Here is a 17968-nt window from a genome sequence, read left to right as displayed (position 1 = left end):
CCCCGGGTCCTGGGCCCGCCCCTACTCTTACACCACTCGGCGACACCCCGCTAGGCCCCGCCTTCCTCCTAGCCCCCTCCCCACCCCAGACCCAGGCGCCGCCCCTTGGATGGCTTGGCCCCATCCTCGAGTCCCCGCCCCCTTCCTGGCCTTGGCCCCACCCACCCGTCCAGGCCCCGCCCCCGGCCCCCCTCCGGGCTCCGAACCGGCTTCACCTTCGCCTGGGCCGGGTCCCGAGACCCCGCCCCCCGTTTCAGGACCGTTGGCACCGGGCTAACGGTTCCACCACGTCAGCCGCTCTGGACGCCCGCGGCCTGCCCCAGGCAGCCTGGCCCCTCCCTGCCTGTCCTGCGCCAGTGATTAGCTGGTGCTCCCACTGCTGAGCGTCCCTGGTAGCCCGCACACCCTCTCTGGGCTCCACCGGGGCTGAGAGCTGGGGTCGTGGCAGCGAGGGTAGAGAGGTCGCCCCTAGAGGTTAGCGCGGTCGGGGCTTGGGGGCGGGTGCGGACAGCCCTGGACTCTGGAGCCCTGTCCAGGGCGGTCCTGTGCCTCTGTGGCTGCGGGAAGACGGGGTGGGGGGCTTCCGAGTAATGGGGCGTCCCGGTTAGTGAGGCGGCAGGAAGCCAGCGCTGTGTCCGTGTCTGTTTCTGCCCCCAGATACACTTTGAGTGGATTCTGGACGTTTGAGCATTCTCTCCAACTCCCGACCCCCAGTCTGCCCCCACGGGGGTCTCCCCACCACTCCCCCGTCCCACAGCCTAAACCCCTCTTCGCCCTGAACCTCCCTTTTCCTCATGTGGTGAATGGGCACTGGCCCCGCTCAGACTCCCAGGAGCACCAGAGCTGGCCCTGAGCCAAGTCCTGCCCCACCAGGACCTGGGGACACAGGTGACTCAGACCTGACTCAGGAAGGCTCAGGTCCTGCTGGCATCCGCGGAGGTGGTGAGAAGGTGATCAGAGCTGGGATAGGGGACTCCCCAGGCAGAGGGGCACCCCAGAGGAGGCACAGGGCCCAGCCTGGTCGGGCTGGGAAGTATGAACGGAGACTAGAAGGGTGAGGACGGGCGCCCCGGGCCGCCGGAACCCAGGAGCAGGGGCTTGGTGAGGAGGGCACTGCTAGAGAGTGGGCAGGTGGGGGGCCAATTGCTAGCGTCTGGGGTGGTTTGCCCGTTCCTCACGGGGGGCCAAACCAGGGCCCCCAGTGCAGAGCTAGAGCCAGACCCACATTCCTAAACCTGCTAGTGGAGAAGATTCCAGGATCTTCTGACCATGTGCTGTCTGCCTCCATCGCCCCCATCAGTTATGCGCCCAGCCAGGGGGGTTAGGAGGGGGGATGGCCAGGCCTGACCCTCATGCTGTGTTTTGAGATATAACATATAGCCTGGGGATCCCATCCAGTCAGTCAACAGACGACTGAGCCTGTAAGCTGGTGCCGCGTGGGGAGAGGGGCAGGAGGCCGTCAGCGAAACCAGGAGGAGGTGAGAGTGGTCCTTCCAGGAAAGGCGAGGTGTGGGGAGCAGTGGCCGGAGTCTGGCATGGCCAGCGGTAGAGTCCTCCTAGGCTGAACTGTCGGGAGGCAACAGGGGTGGCTGCCGGGGGACACTGGCAGATGGGTTGTTGCAGGTTTGGGGATCATCTTGGGGTCCCCTGGGTCTCAGGGTGTCCAAGGCAAGACACACAGCCAATGGCTGGACATTCAGAGCCTGGGGGGAGGCTGCAGATGAGTGTGGGAGGTAGCATTTGAGAGGGTCAACCCCTAGGCCGTGAGCTCCTTGAATACGAGTGGTGCCCAGCAAGGGCTGTGGCCGCTGCTGTGACCCAGGGCCCCTCTCTCCCACAGCCCCACCAGCATGGGCAGCCTGGCCCAGAGAGAAGATCTCCAAGATGATGAGGACAAGAACTCAGGTGCTGATCCTGGGCGGAGGGGGTGGTGCAGATGGGAGGGATTAGGAAGCGCAGGGCTGGCAAGGCGCAGCGGCTTTCGCCTGTAATCCCAGCACTTTGGGAGGTGGAGGTGGGCGGATCACTTGAGGTCAGGGGTTCGAGACCAGCCTGGGCAACAGGGAGAAACCCCGTTTCTACTAAAAGTACGAAAATTAGCCGGGCGTGGTGGCGTATGCCTGTAATTCCAGCTACTCAGGAGGCTGAGACAGGAGAATCACTTGAACCCAGGAGGTGGAGATTGCAGTGAGCCGAGATTGTGCTACTGCACTCCAGCCTGGGTGACAGAGCGAGACTCCATCTCAAAAAAAAAAAAAAAAAAAAAAGTGCAGGGCTGAGGCTGAGATGGGCTGGGGCCCCCCAAACTTGCACGTCAGGCCTTGCCTAGGATTCTCATTTGGTTTCCAGTAGTCCCCAACCCTAGTACTGACTGGGTTTGGGGTATTTGACTCAGGATTTGGGGGCGGCATGCCCAGAAAGATCTGGGCTGCCTGCTGGATGTATGGCCTTGGACACCCGAGAGCCCATCACCGAGCCTCAGTTTGCCTCCCTCTGTAAAATGTATAGGCCTGAACGGGTCTCCCAGGGCCTGTTCTCTTCGTCTCAGGACTGGCCCATGGCCGGGGGTGCAGGGGGGTGGCCACTCTCACAATCCACTTGTGCCCACACCACCTATGGGCAGGGGTCTGGTAGGTCCCTAGGTGGTGCCTGCTGCCCGACTGTCTTTAGGGGCTCCGACATCTTGGGCCTTCCCGGCACCTGGGTCCCTCGGGCCCCATTAGCCCTCCTCTGGGCGGTGGTTAGGGCTGTTTTTCCTGGCCCTCGAGCTCCAGCGACGCCCGGCTCTGCTCTCGTTACAGCATTCACCTGGGAGGTCCAGGCCAACAACCGCGCCTACAACGTGCAGTTCAAGGAGAAGGTGTTCCTGTGCTGGCAGAAGAAGAAATACAAGGTGGGCAGCCCCTCCCGTGCCTCCCCGGCCCCCAGAGGAGCTGCCGTGGCACCCCTGGGGAATCTATTTTTTGCACCTCTTGAGTCCTGCCTCTGCTTGTATTTGCTTGTTATTTTTCTTTTCTTTTTTTTTTTTCTGTTTTGTTTTGAGACGGAGTCTCGCTCCGTCGCCCAGGCTGGAGTGCAGCGGTACGATCTCGGCTCACTGCAACCTCCGCCTCCAGGGCTCAAGCAATTCTCCTGCTCTGCCTCCCGAGTAGCTGGAATTACAGGGGTGTGCCACCACACCCGGCTAATTTTTGTATTTTTAGTAGAGACGGGGTTTCACCACATTGGTCAGGCTGGTCTAGAACTCCTGACCTCAGGTGATCCCCCTGCCTCGGCCTCCCAAAGTGCTGGGATTACAGGTGTGAGCCACTGTGCCCAGCTTCTTTTTTCTTTTTTCTGTTTTGTTTTGAGACAGAGTCTCGCTCTGTCGCCCAGGCTGGAGTGCAGTGTTGAGATCTCGGCTCACTGCAACCGTCTGCCTCCCGGGTTCAATCGATTCTCCTGCCTGAGACTCCTGAGTAGCTGGGATTACAAGCACCCACCACCATGTCCCTCTAATTTTTTGCATCTTTAGTAGAGATGGGGTTTCATCATGTTGGTCAGGCTGGTCTGGAACTCCTGACCTCAAGTGATCCACCTGCCTTGACCTCCCAAAATGCTGGGATTACAGGGGTGAGCCACCACATCCGGCCGGTATTTTTATTTTCATCTCGAGGACCGAAGCGCCCGTCCTAACCAAATCACTGGTTTGGCCCAAGAGTTCTGGGTGTCTCATTTGCCCTGTCCCAGTGCACGTGACGGTAAATTAATACTCAACCTGAAAGTACAACGTGTCCATCGGGCCCTGAAATCCTCCTGGGTGTCCTGCTTTGGGAAATGCTGGTCACAGCTCAACGAGTCTTTGCACTCAGTAGAAGCTCAATTAATGCTGGCTCCAGGCTTTTGCATTACTGAGCAGGTGCTCAGTAAATGCTGCCCGGGGCCTTGCATTCAGCAGGTGCTCAGTAAATGCTGCCCGGGGCCTTGTATTCAACAGGTGCTCAGTAAATGCTGCCCTGAGGCCTTGCATTCAGGAGGTGCTCAGTAAATGCTGCCTGGGGCCTTGCATTCAGCAGGTGCTCAGTAAATGCTGCCCGGGGCCTTATATTCAGCAGGTGCTCAGTAAATGCTGTCCTGAGGCCTTGCATTCAGGAGGTGCTCAGTAAATGCTGCCCTGAGGCCTTGCATTCAGGAGGTGTTCAGTAAATGCTGCCTGGGGCCTTGTATTCAGCAGGTGCTCAGTAAATGCCGCCTGGAGCCTTGCATTCAGGAGGTGCTCAGTAAATGCCGCCCGGGGTCTTGTATTCAGCAGGTGCTCAGTAAATGCTGCCCGGGGCCTTGCATTCAGGAGGTGCTCAGCAAATGCTGCCTGGGGCCTTGCATTCAGGAGGTGCTCAGTAAATGCTGCCCTGGGGCCTTGCATTCAGGAGGTGCTCAGTAAAACGTGGCTTCAAGTCTTTGCATTCAATAATTAACCCTGGCTCCAAGTTTTGAATTCAGCAGGTGCTCAGTAAATGCTGGCTTGAGGTCTTGCATTTATTAATAATGCTGGCTTGAAACTTTGCATTCAGCAGGTGCTCAGTAGGTGCTTAATGAATGGTGTCCCATAGCCCAGAGGATTCTGGGCGAGGCCAAGTGGGGCAGGTCTGGCCTTGGGCACCCCCATCCCCTGGCCTGGAAGGCACCCCCTGCCACGTGGCCTGCGGCTCTTGTTCCAGACCAACGTCATCCGCACGGCCAAGTACAACTTCTTCTCGTTCCTGCCGCTGAACCTGTACGAGCAGCTCCACCGGGTGTCCAACCTGTACTTCCTCCTCATCATCATCCTGCAGGTGAGGCATGTCGCCTCCTGCAGGAGGTCCCCCCTAGCCACCTGGCAGCATCGATGTATTTGTCTATGTGATGGGTGGGTTCATGTCCCGCTCCCCACAGACTGGGACCCTCATCACTGAGTCCCTACTACCCTGCCCAGGGCCTGGCACACAAGAGGTGCTCAATACACGTTGAATGATGAAGGTGGATGGACGGACCCTCCAGGTCTGATGACGGCACCCTCTCCACACCCCGTTGGTTCCTGCTGGGCAGGGCTGGGTGTCAGGAGGCATAGCCGTTCCCCAGCCTAGACAGCCTCGGCCACACAGCTCCCCTAGCCCCCGCCCTCCTAGCTGACCTCAGAGGCGAGGGGGAAGGAGGAGCCCAGAGCATGTTCTCTGAGACCTGCAGAGTCACATCCTGGTACCTGGGTGGTCCAGGCCAGCGTGGGGCCAGCATCCGGCCAGGGGCGCTGTTTTCAGAGCACCCACCCTCACCCAACATCTTATTTCGGTTCTGGATACAGAGGTTCTCCTTTTATCCATCGAGTCATTCAGCATTAATGGAGTAACTACTGTGTGCAGGCCACTGACCGGGCACCAGGGTGGGGGATGGTGGAGCTCACACCTGCAGGGTGACCTGGGGAAGCAGGAACACGGGAGGGAGGGGGAGCAGTGAGGGCCAAGCTTGGGGCTGGGGAAGGCTCCCTGGAGGAGGCAACATGGGAGCTGGGCTTGGACGGGAGAAGAGGAGTTTGCTGGGGAGACGAGGCGTGTGGGAGAAGTTCCAGGCAGGTGGAGGGATGCCAGCGGTTTGTCCTAAGGGCTGGGGGGTGCAGGTGATGGCTGGAGCCCGGCCAAGGTGGCCAGCAGATGATGTCACATGGTGCGGGGCTGGGTTGGCTTGGTGGAAGGGCAGGGGACGGGGGAGGGGGCTGGTGTGACCCTTCCTGTGGCCCCCTCCACGTCAGAGCATTCCCGACATCTCCACGCTGCCCTGGTTCTCGCTCGGCGCCCCCATGGTCTGCCTCCTCTTCATCCGTGCCACCCGGGACCTGGTGGACGACATCGTGAGTGCTGTTGGACGCAGCTGCCTGGGGGAGGGGGCGGGGACGGGGGGCGGTCTCTTGAGCCCTGGGTGAGAGTGAGAGCGGGAGAGGGCTGGGCTTCCTGGAGCATTAGGGGAACATGGGCCTGGGAGCCTCCGCTGTTGGGGCTACGTTGTCCTTATCCACTAGCACCCACATTGGGGAGGTGCCACTGGTGGCATTGGCTCCGCCGGCTGTGTGGTTTCGGGGCCGTTGAGCTTTGGTGGGGTGGTGGTCTGGCAGGCCCACTAGGTGGTGGGCAGCACACGTATCTTCTCCCCGCCGACAGCAGTGGGTCCAGTGGCCCCCATGCCCGGGATCCCTGGGCAGACGCAACGTGGCATGGGGCCAGCGGACAGGGACCCCGTGTTGTGGGCGGGCACTGCTGGGCTGCGGCGCGGCAGCGGCCTGGGCAGGGGCACGAGAGGCCGGACGGTCTTTCTGATCCTTTCCCTCCTGGCCCAGGGGAGACACAAGAGTGACAGAACCATCAACAACAGACCCTGCCAGATTCTAATGGGGAAGAGGTGAGGCTGGAGCTGCAGCTGGGGATCCCCCAGGACACAGGGGCTCCAGCCCAGCAGGGTCATCGGCCTCGGCAGGGCAGGGTGCCTGGCCAAGTGTCCGTCACCTTCCATGCTCCCCAGTCTCCCGGCTGGTTGAGTCAGATGGGAACTGGCCTATATTCATTAGGCGTTTGGCTGGGGTGAGGACAGAGGCCAAGGCCCCGATGGCGAACCCCTGCAGAGCTTAGGGCTGGGGCGATGGGGAGGACAAGGAAAGTCTGAAGAGGACGTGGGTGCAGGACCCTGGAGGTCACTGGGTGGGAGCGTGGACCTGCGGGGAGTGGGGTGGGAGGCCGGGGAAGGCTTCCGGAGGGGGCAAAGGCCTGGAGGTGGGGACTGCAGCCACAGGCCCCACGACATCCGCTTCCTCTGCTCTCCCCGTGTGGGGAGGGTCGGCAGAGGGAGGGGCCTCCTTCACAACCCCCTCTCCCCGCAGCTTCAAGCGGAAGAAATGGCAGAATCTGTGCGTGGGGGATGTGGTCTGTCTCCACAAGGACAACATTGTCCCGGTGAGCTGGGGTTGACCCTGAGGTCCCAGAGCCACGCCCCCGCACCGAGAGCGCCCCTCCCAGGGTGGGGAGGGCTGCCACATCCCCAACTTATCTTGCATCCCCTCTTGCAACGCTGCTCCCCACTCCACCCCAGGCTGACATGCTCTTGCTGGCCAGCACGGAGCCCAGCAGCCTGTGCTACGTGGAGACGGTGGACATTGACGGGTGAGGAGCTGTGGCATCGCTGGGGACCCTGGGGGGTGGGGCACATGGCCCGGAGGAGCCCCCTTCCCCGATCACCAAGGAGGCGGCCAGCCAAGGTCACCCAGAGACTCTGGTCACTCACCCCATGAGTGTCTGGGGGGTGGGTGATGCCAGGCACTGAGGGGAGGAAGACGCCCACTCTCCCCATTGTTTCATTGCTGGAGGCCCCCTTGTGTGCAGCCCTAGGCCCTGGCCTCAGCACTTTGGCAAACATGCTGTGTGGCCTTGGGCAAGGCCTTCTCCCTCTCTGGACCTCAGCCATCTGACTGGCAGCTGGCAAACTAGTAGGTGCTCAGTGAAAATGTCTGAGTGACTCCAGAAGGGGTCCGGGGGCTCCTCGAAGCAACCGTCACCCCATTTTCACCTCTCTTCACCTCCCTCCTCTATTCGTCACCAGGGAGACCAACTTGAAGTTCAGACAGGCCCTGATGGTCACCCACAAAGAACTGACCTCTGTAAAGAAGATGGCATCCTTTCAAGGTGAGCGGCATTGAGCAGGGAGTCACGTCCCCCAAATCTGTAAAAGTTAAACGTTAAGGTATTTTGTTGTTGTTATCACTGTCTTACAAAAAAATGTGCTGGCCAGGCCCAGTGGCTCACGCCTGGAATCCCAGCACTTTGGGAGGCTGAGGCAGGAGAATCACTTGAGCCCAGGAATTCAAGACCAGCCTGGGCAACATTGCGAGACCCCATCTCCACAAAAAATAAAACAATTAGCTGGGCATGGTGGCATGTGCCGGTGGTCCCAGCTACTTGGGAGGCTGAGGTGGGAGGCTCGCTTGAGCCCAGGGAGGCTGAGGCTGCAGTGAACTGTGATCACATCACTGCACTCAGCCTGGGCAACAGAGTGAGGCCCCTGTGTCAAAACCACAAATAAAATGCTACATTCTATTAAGTGTAAAATTTAACCACAACGCAGTCACGTTTGGTTGTTTCATTGAAAAGGCACCTGCGTGCGTGGGCTGGCGATTCCTGTGGTGGGAATGGCCTCTAAGAACGGAGTGCTGACCCCGTCCCCCTGCTTGGCTGCTTCTTTTCCTTTTCTTTTCTTTTTGAGATGGAGTTTCGCTCCTGTTGCCCAGGCTGGAGTGCGGTGGCATAATCTCAGCTCACCGCAACCTCTGCCTCCCAGGTTCAAGCGTTTCTCCCACCTCAGCCTCCCGAGGAGCTGGGATTACAGGCACCTGCCACCACGCCTGGCTAATTTTTGTATTTTTAGTACAGACGGGGTTTCATCATATTGGTCAGGCTGGTCTCAAACTCCTGACCTCAGGTGATCCACCTGCCTTGGCCTCTGAAAGTGCTGGGATTATAGGCGTGAGCCACCGCGCCCGGCCAGCTCCCTTATTTAACGCCGTCAGGGCACAGAATCATAGACGGACAGTGACTCTTCCTCTGACACTCCTCCCGGGGTGAGCAAGGATGCTTTTGCGGGCCCTGGCCTCCTCCCTCTGCCCCAGCATTCTCACCGGGCACGGACCCATTTTTCAGAGGAAGAGACTGAGGTTCAGAGAGGCGGCCTGAGGTGTGGGCTTGCCCTGTAGTTCCTCTGCCCTCTGGCCATCCCATCATGGATGTCTCCAGTTCCTGCATTCAGGACGGAGTCAGGCTCCCCATCCCTAAGACGTGATGGGGAGGCAGATGAGGACCCTTCAGGAACCCTGTGGCCCCTCTCCCTTCTGGGGTCCCAACCCACGCCTCATTGTCATTTTAACCCTCACCGAATGCTGCCCGGGCCAGTCCGTGTGGTCCAAACCTGTTTCCTCCAGCGGAAGTGAGAACATTGCAGGGTGTTGGGGAATGGGGGCTGGTGGTGGTGGATGGGCTCCAGCACCCAGGAGGAGGCTCATCGATCAGGTGTCCCTTCTCCTCTTCCCTCTTGACACATTTATTGAGCACCTACTGTGTGCAGGTGCTGGGCCGTGCCCTGGGGTGAGAGTGTGGCTGAGACGAGGCTGGCGCCCGTTCTCAGGGAGCTCACAGACAAAGTCACAATAGCTTTGCACAAATAAACATCGTATCATGTGCTGGGATCAGAACCACGAGGGCGGGAGCTAGGAGCTAGGAGGGGCTGATCTGGCTGGAGGATCAGAGAAGAGTGAGTCCCTGTGGAAGGAACAACCTGCCCAAAGTCCCTGAGGCCAGGCGGGGACAGGAGGGCTTTGGAGCCTTCCTGAGGCAGCCCTGTGCTGGGGCGCCAGAGGGCAAGTTTGGGGCACTGAGGGGCTTGTGAGGGTGGCCAGAATGTTCTCACCTGCACCCGGCGCAGGGAACCTGGGGAGGAGGGCCTGAGCCCACTGACCACTGACCACCTGGCTGCCCACAGGCACGGTGACGTGTGAGGCGCCCAACAGCCGGTTGCACCACTTCGTGGGGTGCCTGGAATGGAATGACAAGAAATACTCCCTGGACATTGGCAACCTCCTCCTCCGAGGCTGCAGGATTCGCAACACAGACACCTGCTATGGAATGGTCATTTATGCTGGTACGGCTGCTCCAGGGTCCTGGAGTGGGAGCTGTCCCGATGGGGACGTGGTGGATGGATGTGGGGATGGGTGGGTGGTTGGGTGCATGGATGGATAGACAAATAGATGGGTAGATGGGTGGGTGGGTGGATGGATGTGGGGATGGGTGGGTAGATGGATAGACAAATAGGTGAGTAGATGGGGGCGTGGTGGATGGATGTGGGATGGGTGAGTGATGGGTGGGTAGATGGGTGGGTGGACGAGTTGGTGGGTGGGTGGATGGATGGATAGATGGATACGTGTTTGCAAACCTTGCAGGTTTTGACACAAAAATTATGAAGAACTGTGGCAAGATCCATTTGAAGAGAACCAAGCTAGACCTCCTGGTGAACAAGCTGGTGGTTGTGGTGAGCTGCCAACAAGTGCCCCTGCCCCAGGAACACAGAGGAGGGTCGGTCAGGGATGTCATCTTCCAGGCCTCAGTTTCCTTCTTCTGCAAAATGTGTAGCCTGATCCTGTGGGCAGGTCTTTGGGCCAGAAAATCTTTCATTAAAGTAATTAAAAAAAAAAAGTGTTATAAAATAATAATGATTATTTATTTAAATTATTATTTTTTTTAGAGATGGAGTCTTGCTTTGTCACCCAGGCTGGAGTGCAGTGGCACAATCTTGGTTCACTGCAACCTCTGCCTCCCGGGTTCAAGCAATTCTCCTGCCTCAGCCTCTCGAGTAGCTGGGACTATAGGTGCCTGCCGCCACTCCTGGCTAATTTTTTTGTATTTTAGTAGAAACGGGGTTTCACCATGTTGCCCAGGCTGGTCTTGAACTCCTGAGCTCAAGCAATCTGCCCTCCTCAGCCTCCCAAAGTGCTAGGATTACAGGCATGAGCCACCATCCCCAGCCAAAATAAATATTTTTTTTAGGCTGGGAGAGATGGCTTATGCCTGTAATCCCAGCACGTTCTGGGACCGAGGTGGGCGGATCACCTGAGGTTGGGAGTTTGAGACCAGCCTGAACAACATGGTGAAACCCCATCTCTACAGAAAATTGAAAATTAGCTGGGTGTGGTGGCAGGCACCTGTAATCCCAGCTACTCAGGAGGCTGAGGCAGGAGAATCACTTGAACCCCGGAGGTGGAGGTTGCAGTGAGCTGAGATTGTGCCACTGTACTCCAGCCTGGGCAACAGAGCGAGACTCTGTCTCAAAAAATAAATAAATAAATAAATAAATAAACAAACAAAAATAAATGTTTTTCGACCGGGGCCGGTGGCTCACGCCTGTAATCCCAGCACTTTGGGAGGCCGAGGCGAGTGGATCACGTGGTCAGGAGATCTAGACCATCCTGGCTAACACGGTGAAACCCTGTCTCTACTAAAAATACAAAAAATTAGCTGGGCGTGGTGGTGGGCGCCTGTAGTCCCAGCTACTCAGGAGGCTGAGGCAGAGAATCGCGTGAACCCGGGAGGCAGAGCTTGTGTGAGCTGAGATCGTGCCACTGCACTCCAGCCTGGGCGACAGAGCGAGACTCCGTCTCAAAAAATAAATAAATAAATAAACAAATGTTTTTCGATCTCACTGTATTGCCCAGGATGGAGTGCGGTGGCGCCATAATAGCTCACTGCAGTCTCCTAGGCTCAAGCGATCCTCTGGCCTCAGCCTCCTGGGCAGCTGAGACTACAGGTGTCTGTCACCATGCCTGACTAATTTATTTCTTAAGTTTTTCATCGAGATGAGGTCTCACTTTATCACCCAGGCTGGTCTTGAACTCCTGACCTCAAGCCACCCGCCTGCCTCAGCCTCCCGAAGTGCTGAGATTACAGGCGTGAGCCACCGTGCCCAGCCCCAGCCTTATGTTTGTGTCCACCCCATCCCGATGGCAGAGTGGGGGACCCCTGCCCCCGTCACCCACCCCGTCGCGTCTGCCTTCCAGATCTTCATCTCAGTGGTGCTCATCTGCCTGGTGTTGGCCTTCAGCTTCGGTTTCTCCGTCAAAGAATTCAAAGGCCAGCACCACTACCTCTCAGGGCTGCACGCGAGCAGTGTGGCCACAGAGGCCTTCTTCATCTTTTGGGGCTTCCTCATCCTGCTCAGTGTCACCATCCCGATGTCCATGTTCATCCTGTGAGTCCCTGCCGGCCGCGCGCCCAGTGCAGACATAGAACGGGGAGGCATGGGGGAAGGCGCACAGCAGGCGGGGCTGACCGTGACCCCGAGTGCCTCTGCAGGTCCGAGTTCATCTACCTGGGGAACAGCGTCTTCATCAACTGGGACGTGCAGATGTACTACCAGCCGCAGGACGTGCCCGCCAAGGCCCGCAGCACCAGCCTCAACGACCACCTGGGCCAGGTGGAATACATCTTCTCGGACAAGACGGGCACGCTCACGCAGAACATCCTGACCTTCAACAAGTGCTGCATCAACGGCCGCATCTACGGTGTGGCCCCGACCCCTGAGCTCCCGGCTGGGTCCTCGATCTCCAAGGGGCTCGGGGTGCCCGAGAACCAGAGCCACGTCTGGCCCCAAGCCCAGCACCCCCACCCGAATCAGAACCAGGGAACTGTAGCAAGATGGCCTGGTTTTTTTTTTTTTTTAGAGGGGGCCAGCAAACTTTTTTTTTTCTCTCTTTGAAACGGAGTTTTGCTCTCGTTGCCCAGGCTAGAGTGCAGTGGTGCGATCTTGGCTCACTGCAACCTCCGCCTCCCAGGTTGATTCTTCTGCCTCGGCCTCCCGAGTAGCTGGGATTACAGTTGCATGCCACCCGGCCTGGCTAATTTTTGTACTTTTTTTCAGATGGGGTTTCACCATGTTGCCCAGGCTGGTCTCGAACTCCTGACTTCAGGTGATCTGCCTGCTTCAGCCTCCAAAATATTGGCCTTACAGGCATGAGCCATCACACCTAGCCAAACTTTTAAACAGTATTTTTTTTTTTTTTTGAGATGGGGCTTTGCGCTGTCGCTCAGGCTGGAGTGCAGTGGTACAATCACAGCTTACTGCAGCCTGGAATTCCTGGGCTCAGGCAGTCTTCCCACTTCAGCTTCCCAAGTAGCCAGGACTACAGGAGCATGCCACCATATTCAGCTTATTTTTGTATTTTTTGTCAAGACAGGGTATCCCTATGTTGCCAGGGCTGGTCTTGAATTCCTGGGCTTAAGCGATCCGCCCGCCTCCGCTTCCCAAAGCGCTGGAATTACAGATGTGAGGATGTGAGCCACCATGCCCGGCCACTATTCCTCTTTTGACTTTCACAAGCCTTTATTTGTGAATGCTGAAATTCGAATTTCTTGGGTATTTCCCAGATTGCAAAACAGTTTATTTTTTATTTTTTTTATTTTTTGAGACGGAGTCTCTGCCCAGGCTGGAGTGCAGTGGTGTGATCTTCGCTCACTGCAAGCTCCGCCTCCTGGGTTCATGCCATTCTGCCTCAGCCTCCCAGCCTCAGCGCCCACCACCATGCCCAGCTAATTTTTTTGTATTTTCAGTAGAGACGGGGTTTCACTGTGTTAGCCAGGATGGTCTCGATCTCCTGACCTTGTGATCCGCCCACCTCGGCCTCCCAAAGTGCTGGGATTATAGGCGTGAGCCACCGCACCCGGCCACAAAATAATATTCTTCTTGCCATTTTTGTTCCTGACCATTTAAAAATCCAAAAGCAATTCTTAGCTCGCAGGCTGTACAAAAACTGACGATGTGGTGGGGTGTAGTTTGACAGCCCCGGGTCTAATTTATAACCAGGGCACATGGTTTGAACTGGGTCATAATTTAGTGTAGTGAGAAGTCCCCAAGAAATGGTTCAAGTTCAGCTATAGAAAAAGGGGCCTGGCCGGGCGCGGTGGCTCAAGCCTGTAATCCCAGCACTTTGGGAGGCCGAGACGGGCGGATCACGAGGTCAGGAGATCGAGACCATCCTGGCTAACACAGTGAAACCCCGTCTCTACTAAAAATACAAAAACTTAGCCGGGCGAGGTGGCGGGCGCCTGTAGTCCCAGCTACTCGGGAGGCTGAGGCAGGAGAATGGTGTGAACCCGGGAGGCGGAGCTTGCAGTGAGCTGAGATCCGGCCACTGCACTCCAGCCTGGGCTACAGAGTGAGACTCCATCTCAAAAAAAAAAAAAAAAAAAAAGAAAAAGGGGCCCGAGGTTGAGGCGGGCAGATCACCTGAGGTCAGGAGTTTGAGAGCAGCCTGGCCAACATGGCGAAACCCTGTCTCTACTGAAAATAGAAAAAAGTAGCCGGGCACGGTGGCGTGCACCCGTAGTCCCAGCTACTCAGGAGGCTGAGGCAGGAGAACTGCTTGAACCCAAAGGTGGAGGTTGCAGTGAACCAAGGTCAAGCCACTGCACTCCAGCCTGGGTGATAGAGAGAGACCCTATCTCAAAAATAAAAAAAAATAAAAAAAAAGACACCACAAAGGGGTGGTGTGCACCTGTTGCCCCAGCAACTTGGAAGTCTGAAGAGGGAAGATGGCTTGAGCTCGGCAAGTTGAGGCTGCAGTGAGCTATGATCGCACCACTGCGCTCCAGCTTGGGCCACAGAGTAGGACCCCATCTCTAAGAACAATAAAGAATAAAAAGTGACTGGGCGCGGTGGCTACGCCTGTAATCCCAGCACTTTAGGAGGCCTAGGAGGGCAGATCACGAGGTCAGGAGTTTGAGACCAGCCTGGCCAACATGGTGAAACCCCGTCTCTACTAAAAATACAAAAATGAGCCAGGCGTGGTGACAGGCGCCGGTCATCCCAGCTACTCAGGAGGCTGAGACAGGAGAATCCCTTGAACCCAGGAGGCTGAAGTTGCAGTGAGCTGAGCTTGTGCCACTGCACTCCAGGCTGAGCGACAGAGCAGGACTCTGTTTCAAAAATAAAAAAATAAAAATAAATAAATAAAAAAGAACAAAAACTCACCCCAGGAGTGGGAAACAAAATATGCCCCACGGATGGGGCTGCATCCCGCTCCAGGCCGTCCTTTAGGGATCCCTGCGAGACAGGATGGGCGTGCTCCCCTCTTCCTGCTTTCTGCAGATGGTGGAAACCGAGGTCAGCTTTCGCCCCAAGATTGCTCGGGGCGTCGGTTCCAGGACCGCAGGCCTGGCTCGTGTGGCTGCATCCGGTGGCCCCCAGAAGCCTGAGACTAGGGGGCAGGGGCTGTGGGATCCCGAATGGGGGGCCTGTGGGAGCCGGGGCCTGAAGCCATGTCTTTCCCCAGGGCCAGATTCGGAAGCCAGGACCCGACCCAAGGTGAGCCTGCCGGCCCTGCAGCGCCGGACGGTGAGGGGGATGGGGCACAGGGAGTGGCCCGCCCACAGCCCGCCGCGCCCCGCCGCCCCCAGGAGAACCCCTACCTCTGGAACAAGTTCGCCGACGGGAAGCTGCTTTTCCACAACGCGGCCCTGCTGAACCTCGTGCGGAGCAACAGGGACGCGGCGGTGCGCGAGTTCTGGCGCCTGCTGGCCATCTGCCACACGGTGATGGTGCGGGAGAGCCGCCGTGAGTGCCCCGGGCGCGCCCACCCGCCTCCCCCCCACCTCCGAGGCCGCTCGGCCCCCGGGGCTCGGCAGTGTCCCCAGCCCCACCGCTCACCCAGCCCATCTTCCAGGGCCCCCTTCACCTGGCTTAGGGGGCGCTGAGGCCGGTGACCCCAGCCCCACCTCGAGGGTGTCCGGGCCTGGAGCCCAGACGTGTTGCCCAGTACCGTGGCGGGAGGGCGGATGTGTCATCCTCACGGCTCAATAAAGGATGCCCAGACCTGCGGTTGGAGCCCCAGGATGTGTTGTTGAGCAGGAAGGTCGTCTAGACTCAAGTGCTCCCCTCCGTGCATTGGGCTGAGAGGTTGTCCAGGCGGGGATCCCCCGCCACAATCAATAACGGTGTAGCCCAGGCGGTGCCCATCTCCTCCCTGCACCGTGGAAATGGAGATGGGCTCCACCACGTGACCCCAAAACGGCCCCCTCCCCACCAGACCAGCTGTTGTACCAGGCGGCCTCCCCCGACGAGGGGGCGCTGGTCACCGCGGCCCGGAACTTCGGCTACGTGTTCCTGTCCCGCACCCAGGACACCATCACCATCGTGGAGCTGGGGGAGGAGCGGGTCTACCAGGTCCTGGCCATAATGGACTTCAACAGCATGCGGAAACGGATGTCGGTGCTGGGTAAGCCCCCCGCCCAAGCCCTGGGCCCCCCCACCAGGCGGGTGGGCAGACGGGGAGCCTCTGTGGGCAGCAGGGCCTGTTCCCCCACAGTCCGAAAGCCAGAGGGCACCATCTGCCTGTACACCAAGGGCGCCGACACGGTTATCTTCCAACGCTTGCACAGGAGAGGGGCAACGGAATTTGCCACAGAGGCGGCCTTGGCTGTGAGTCCCTGCAGGGAGGAAGGCTGGTGTGTGTGTGTGTGTGTGTGTGTGTGTGTGTGTGTGTAGGGACAGGAGGAGGAGGCAGGGGAGGAGACTGTACAGAGAAATGAATGGCTGCGGGTACCTGGGATGGCTATCTACAGTTGGGTAGGTTGTGCACTGTACAAAACACCCTCCCCTGGCAACACACAACACACATACGCAGGTTGGAAGGCAGCTGAACTCCAAAGTGTCCCCCCACAGAGACAGTGTCTTTTTCTTTTTTTTTTCTTTTCTTCTTTTTGAGACACAGTCTTGCTCTGTCACCCAGGCTGGAGTGCAGTGGTGCGATCTTAGCTCACTGCAACCTCCGCCTCCTGGGTTCAAGCAATTCTCCTGCCTCAGCCTCTCAAGTAGCTGGGACTACAGGCGCTCACCACCACGCCTGGCTAATCTTTGTATTTTTAGTAGAGACAGGGTTTCACCATGTTGGCCAACCTGGTCTGGAACTCCTGGCCTCTAATAATCCGCCTGCCTCAGCATCCCAAAGTGCTGGGATGACAGGTGTGAGCCACCACGCCTGGACTCAGACCAGTTTTCTGAGCCCCTTCAAGGCTGCTGTTGGCAGGGGAGGCAACAGGCTTTTGGTTGGGGGGCCCAGGCTCCGGAGCCCAGCGGGGGGGTTGGGGAGGGTTGAGACTCAGATGTCGGCTTCAGGATGGTGACAGCTTCCACCTGCCCGGCCCCCAGGCCTTTGCCCAGGAGACCCTGCGGACACTGTGCCTGGCCTACAGGGAGGTGGCTGAGGACATTTACGAGGACTGGCGGCAGCGCCACCAGGAGGCCAGCCTCCTGCTGCAGAACCGGGCGCAGGCCCTGCAACAGGTGTACAACGAGTTGGAGCAGGACCTCAAGGTGGGTGGGCAGCAGGGCTTCCAAGGGGGCCCTGGGACTCTCCTGCCCCTGCCAGGGAGCTGGGCGGCTGCTCAGCATTTTCCCCGTCCTGCCCTCCTCCCCCACCAGCTGCTGGGAGCCACAGCCATCGAGGACAGACTTCAGGACGGCGTTCCTGAAACCATCAAATGTCTCAAGAAGAGCAACATCAAAATATGGGTGCTCACTGGGGACAAGCAGGGTGAGTCCTGGGCGGCTCCAGGTGGCTGAGCCCCCGCAGCATGGATCTTCAAATTTCCCCGAAGTTTGAAGGCTCACGCCTGTCATCCCAGCACTTTGGGAGGCTGAGGCAGGTAGATCACTTGAGGTCAGAAGTTTGAGACCAGCAGAGCCAACATGGTCAAACTCCGTCTCTACTCAAAATACAAAAATGGGCCTGGCCGGGTGTGGTGGTGCGCGTTGGTCATCTCAGCTACCCAGGAGGCTGAGGCAAGAGAATCGCTTGAACCTGGGAGGCGGAGGTTGCAGTGAACCAAGGTCGTGCCACTGCACTCCAGCCTGGGAGACAGAGTGAGACTGTCTCAAAACAAAACAAAACAAAACAAAACAAACAAAAAAGGCTGCAACTCTCAGAGGGGCGCGGTGGCGCATGCCTGTGGTCTCAGTTTCTCCAGAGGCTGAGGCAGGAGGCTTGCTTGTGCCCAGGAGGTTGAGGCTGCAGTGAGCCATGATCGCGCCACTGCCCTCCAGCCTGGGTGACAGAGTGAGCCCTTGTCAAAAAAAATGATTTTCGGCCGGGCGCGGTGGCTCAAGCCTGTAATCCCAGCACTTTGGGAGGCCGAGACGGGCGGATCACGAGGTCAGGAGATCGAGACCATCCTGGTTAACACAGTGAAACCCCGTCTCTACTAAAAATACAAAAAAAAAAACTTAGCCGGGCGAGGTGGCGGGCGCCTATAGTCCCAGCTACTCCGGAGGCTGAGGCAGGAGAATGGCGGGAACCCGGGAGGCGGAGCTTGCAGTGAGCTGAGATCCGGCCACTGCACTCCAGCCTGGGTGACAGAGCGAGACTCCGTCTCAAAAAAAA

The 17968-nt window shown here is 58.2% G+C and overlaps 1 protein-coding gene across 1 annotated transcript; it reads left to right on the top strand.

The window, feature by feature from the left end:
* The first annotated feature begins 250 nt into the window (after positions 1-250).
* Positions 251-17151, top strand: ATP8B3 (ATPase phospholipid transporting 8B3). The gene is made up of 20 exons (XM_025367726.1): positions 251-356; positions 658-1054; positions 1841-1905; positions 2802-2893; positions 4698-4811; positions 5762-5860; positions 6344-6405; positions 6881-6953; positions 7090-7160; positions 7597-7679; positions 9526-9684; positions 9956-10071; positions 11594-11784; positions 11889-12097; positions 14864-14895; positions 14988-15161; positions 15622-15805; positions 15896-16008; positions 16738-16902; positions 17011-17151. The coding sequence occupies exons 2-20, from the start codon at positions 804-806 to the stop codon at positions 17149-17151; spliced, it is 2394 nt and encodes a 797-aa protein (XP_025223511.1). The 5' UTR covers positions 251-356; positions 658-803.
* The last annotated feature ends 817 nt before the right edge of the window (positions 17152-17968 follow it).

Source organism: Theropithecus gelada, chromosome 19, assembly GCF_003255815.1.
Source record: "Theropithecus gelada isolate Dixy chromosome 19, Tgel_1.0, whole genome shotgun sequence".
NCBI lineage: Eukaryota > Metazoa > Chordata > Mammalia > Primates > Cercopithecidae > Theropithecus > Theropithecus gelada.
Note: the sequence above shows the minus strand (reverse complement) of the source record. Positions and strands in the feature narration are given on the sequence as shown.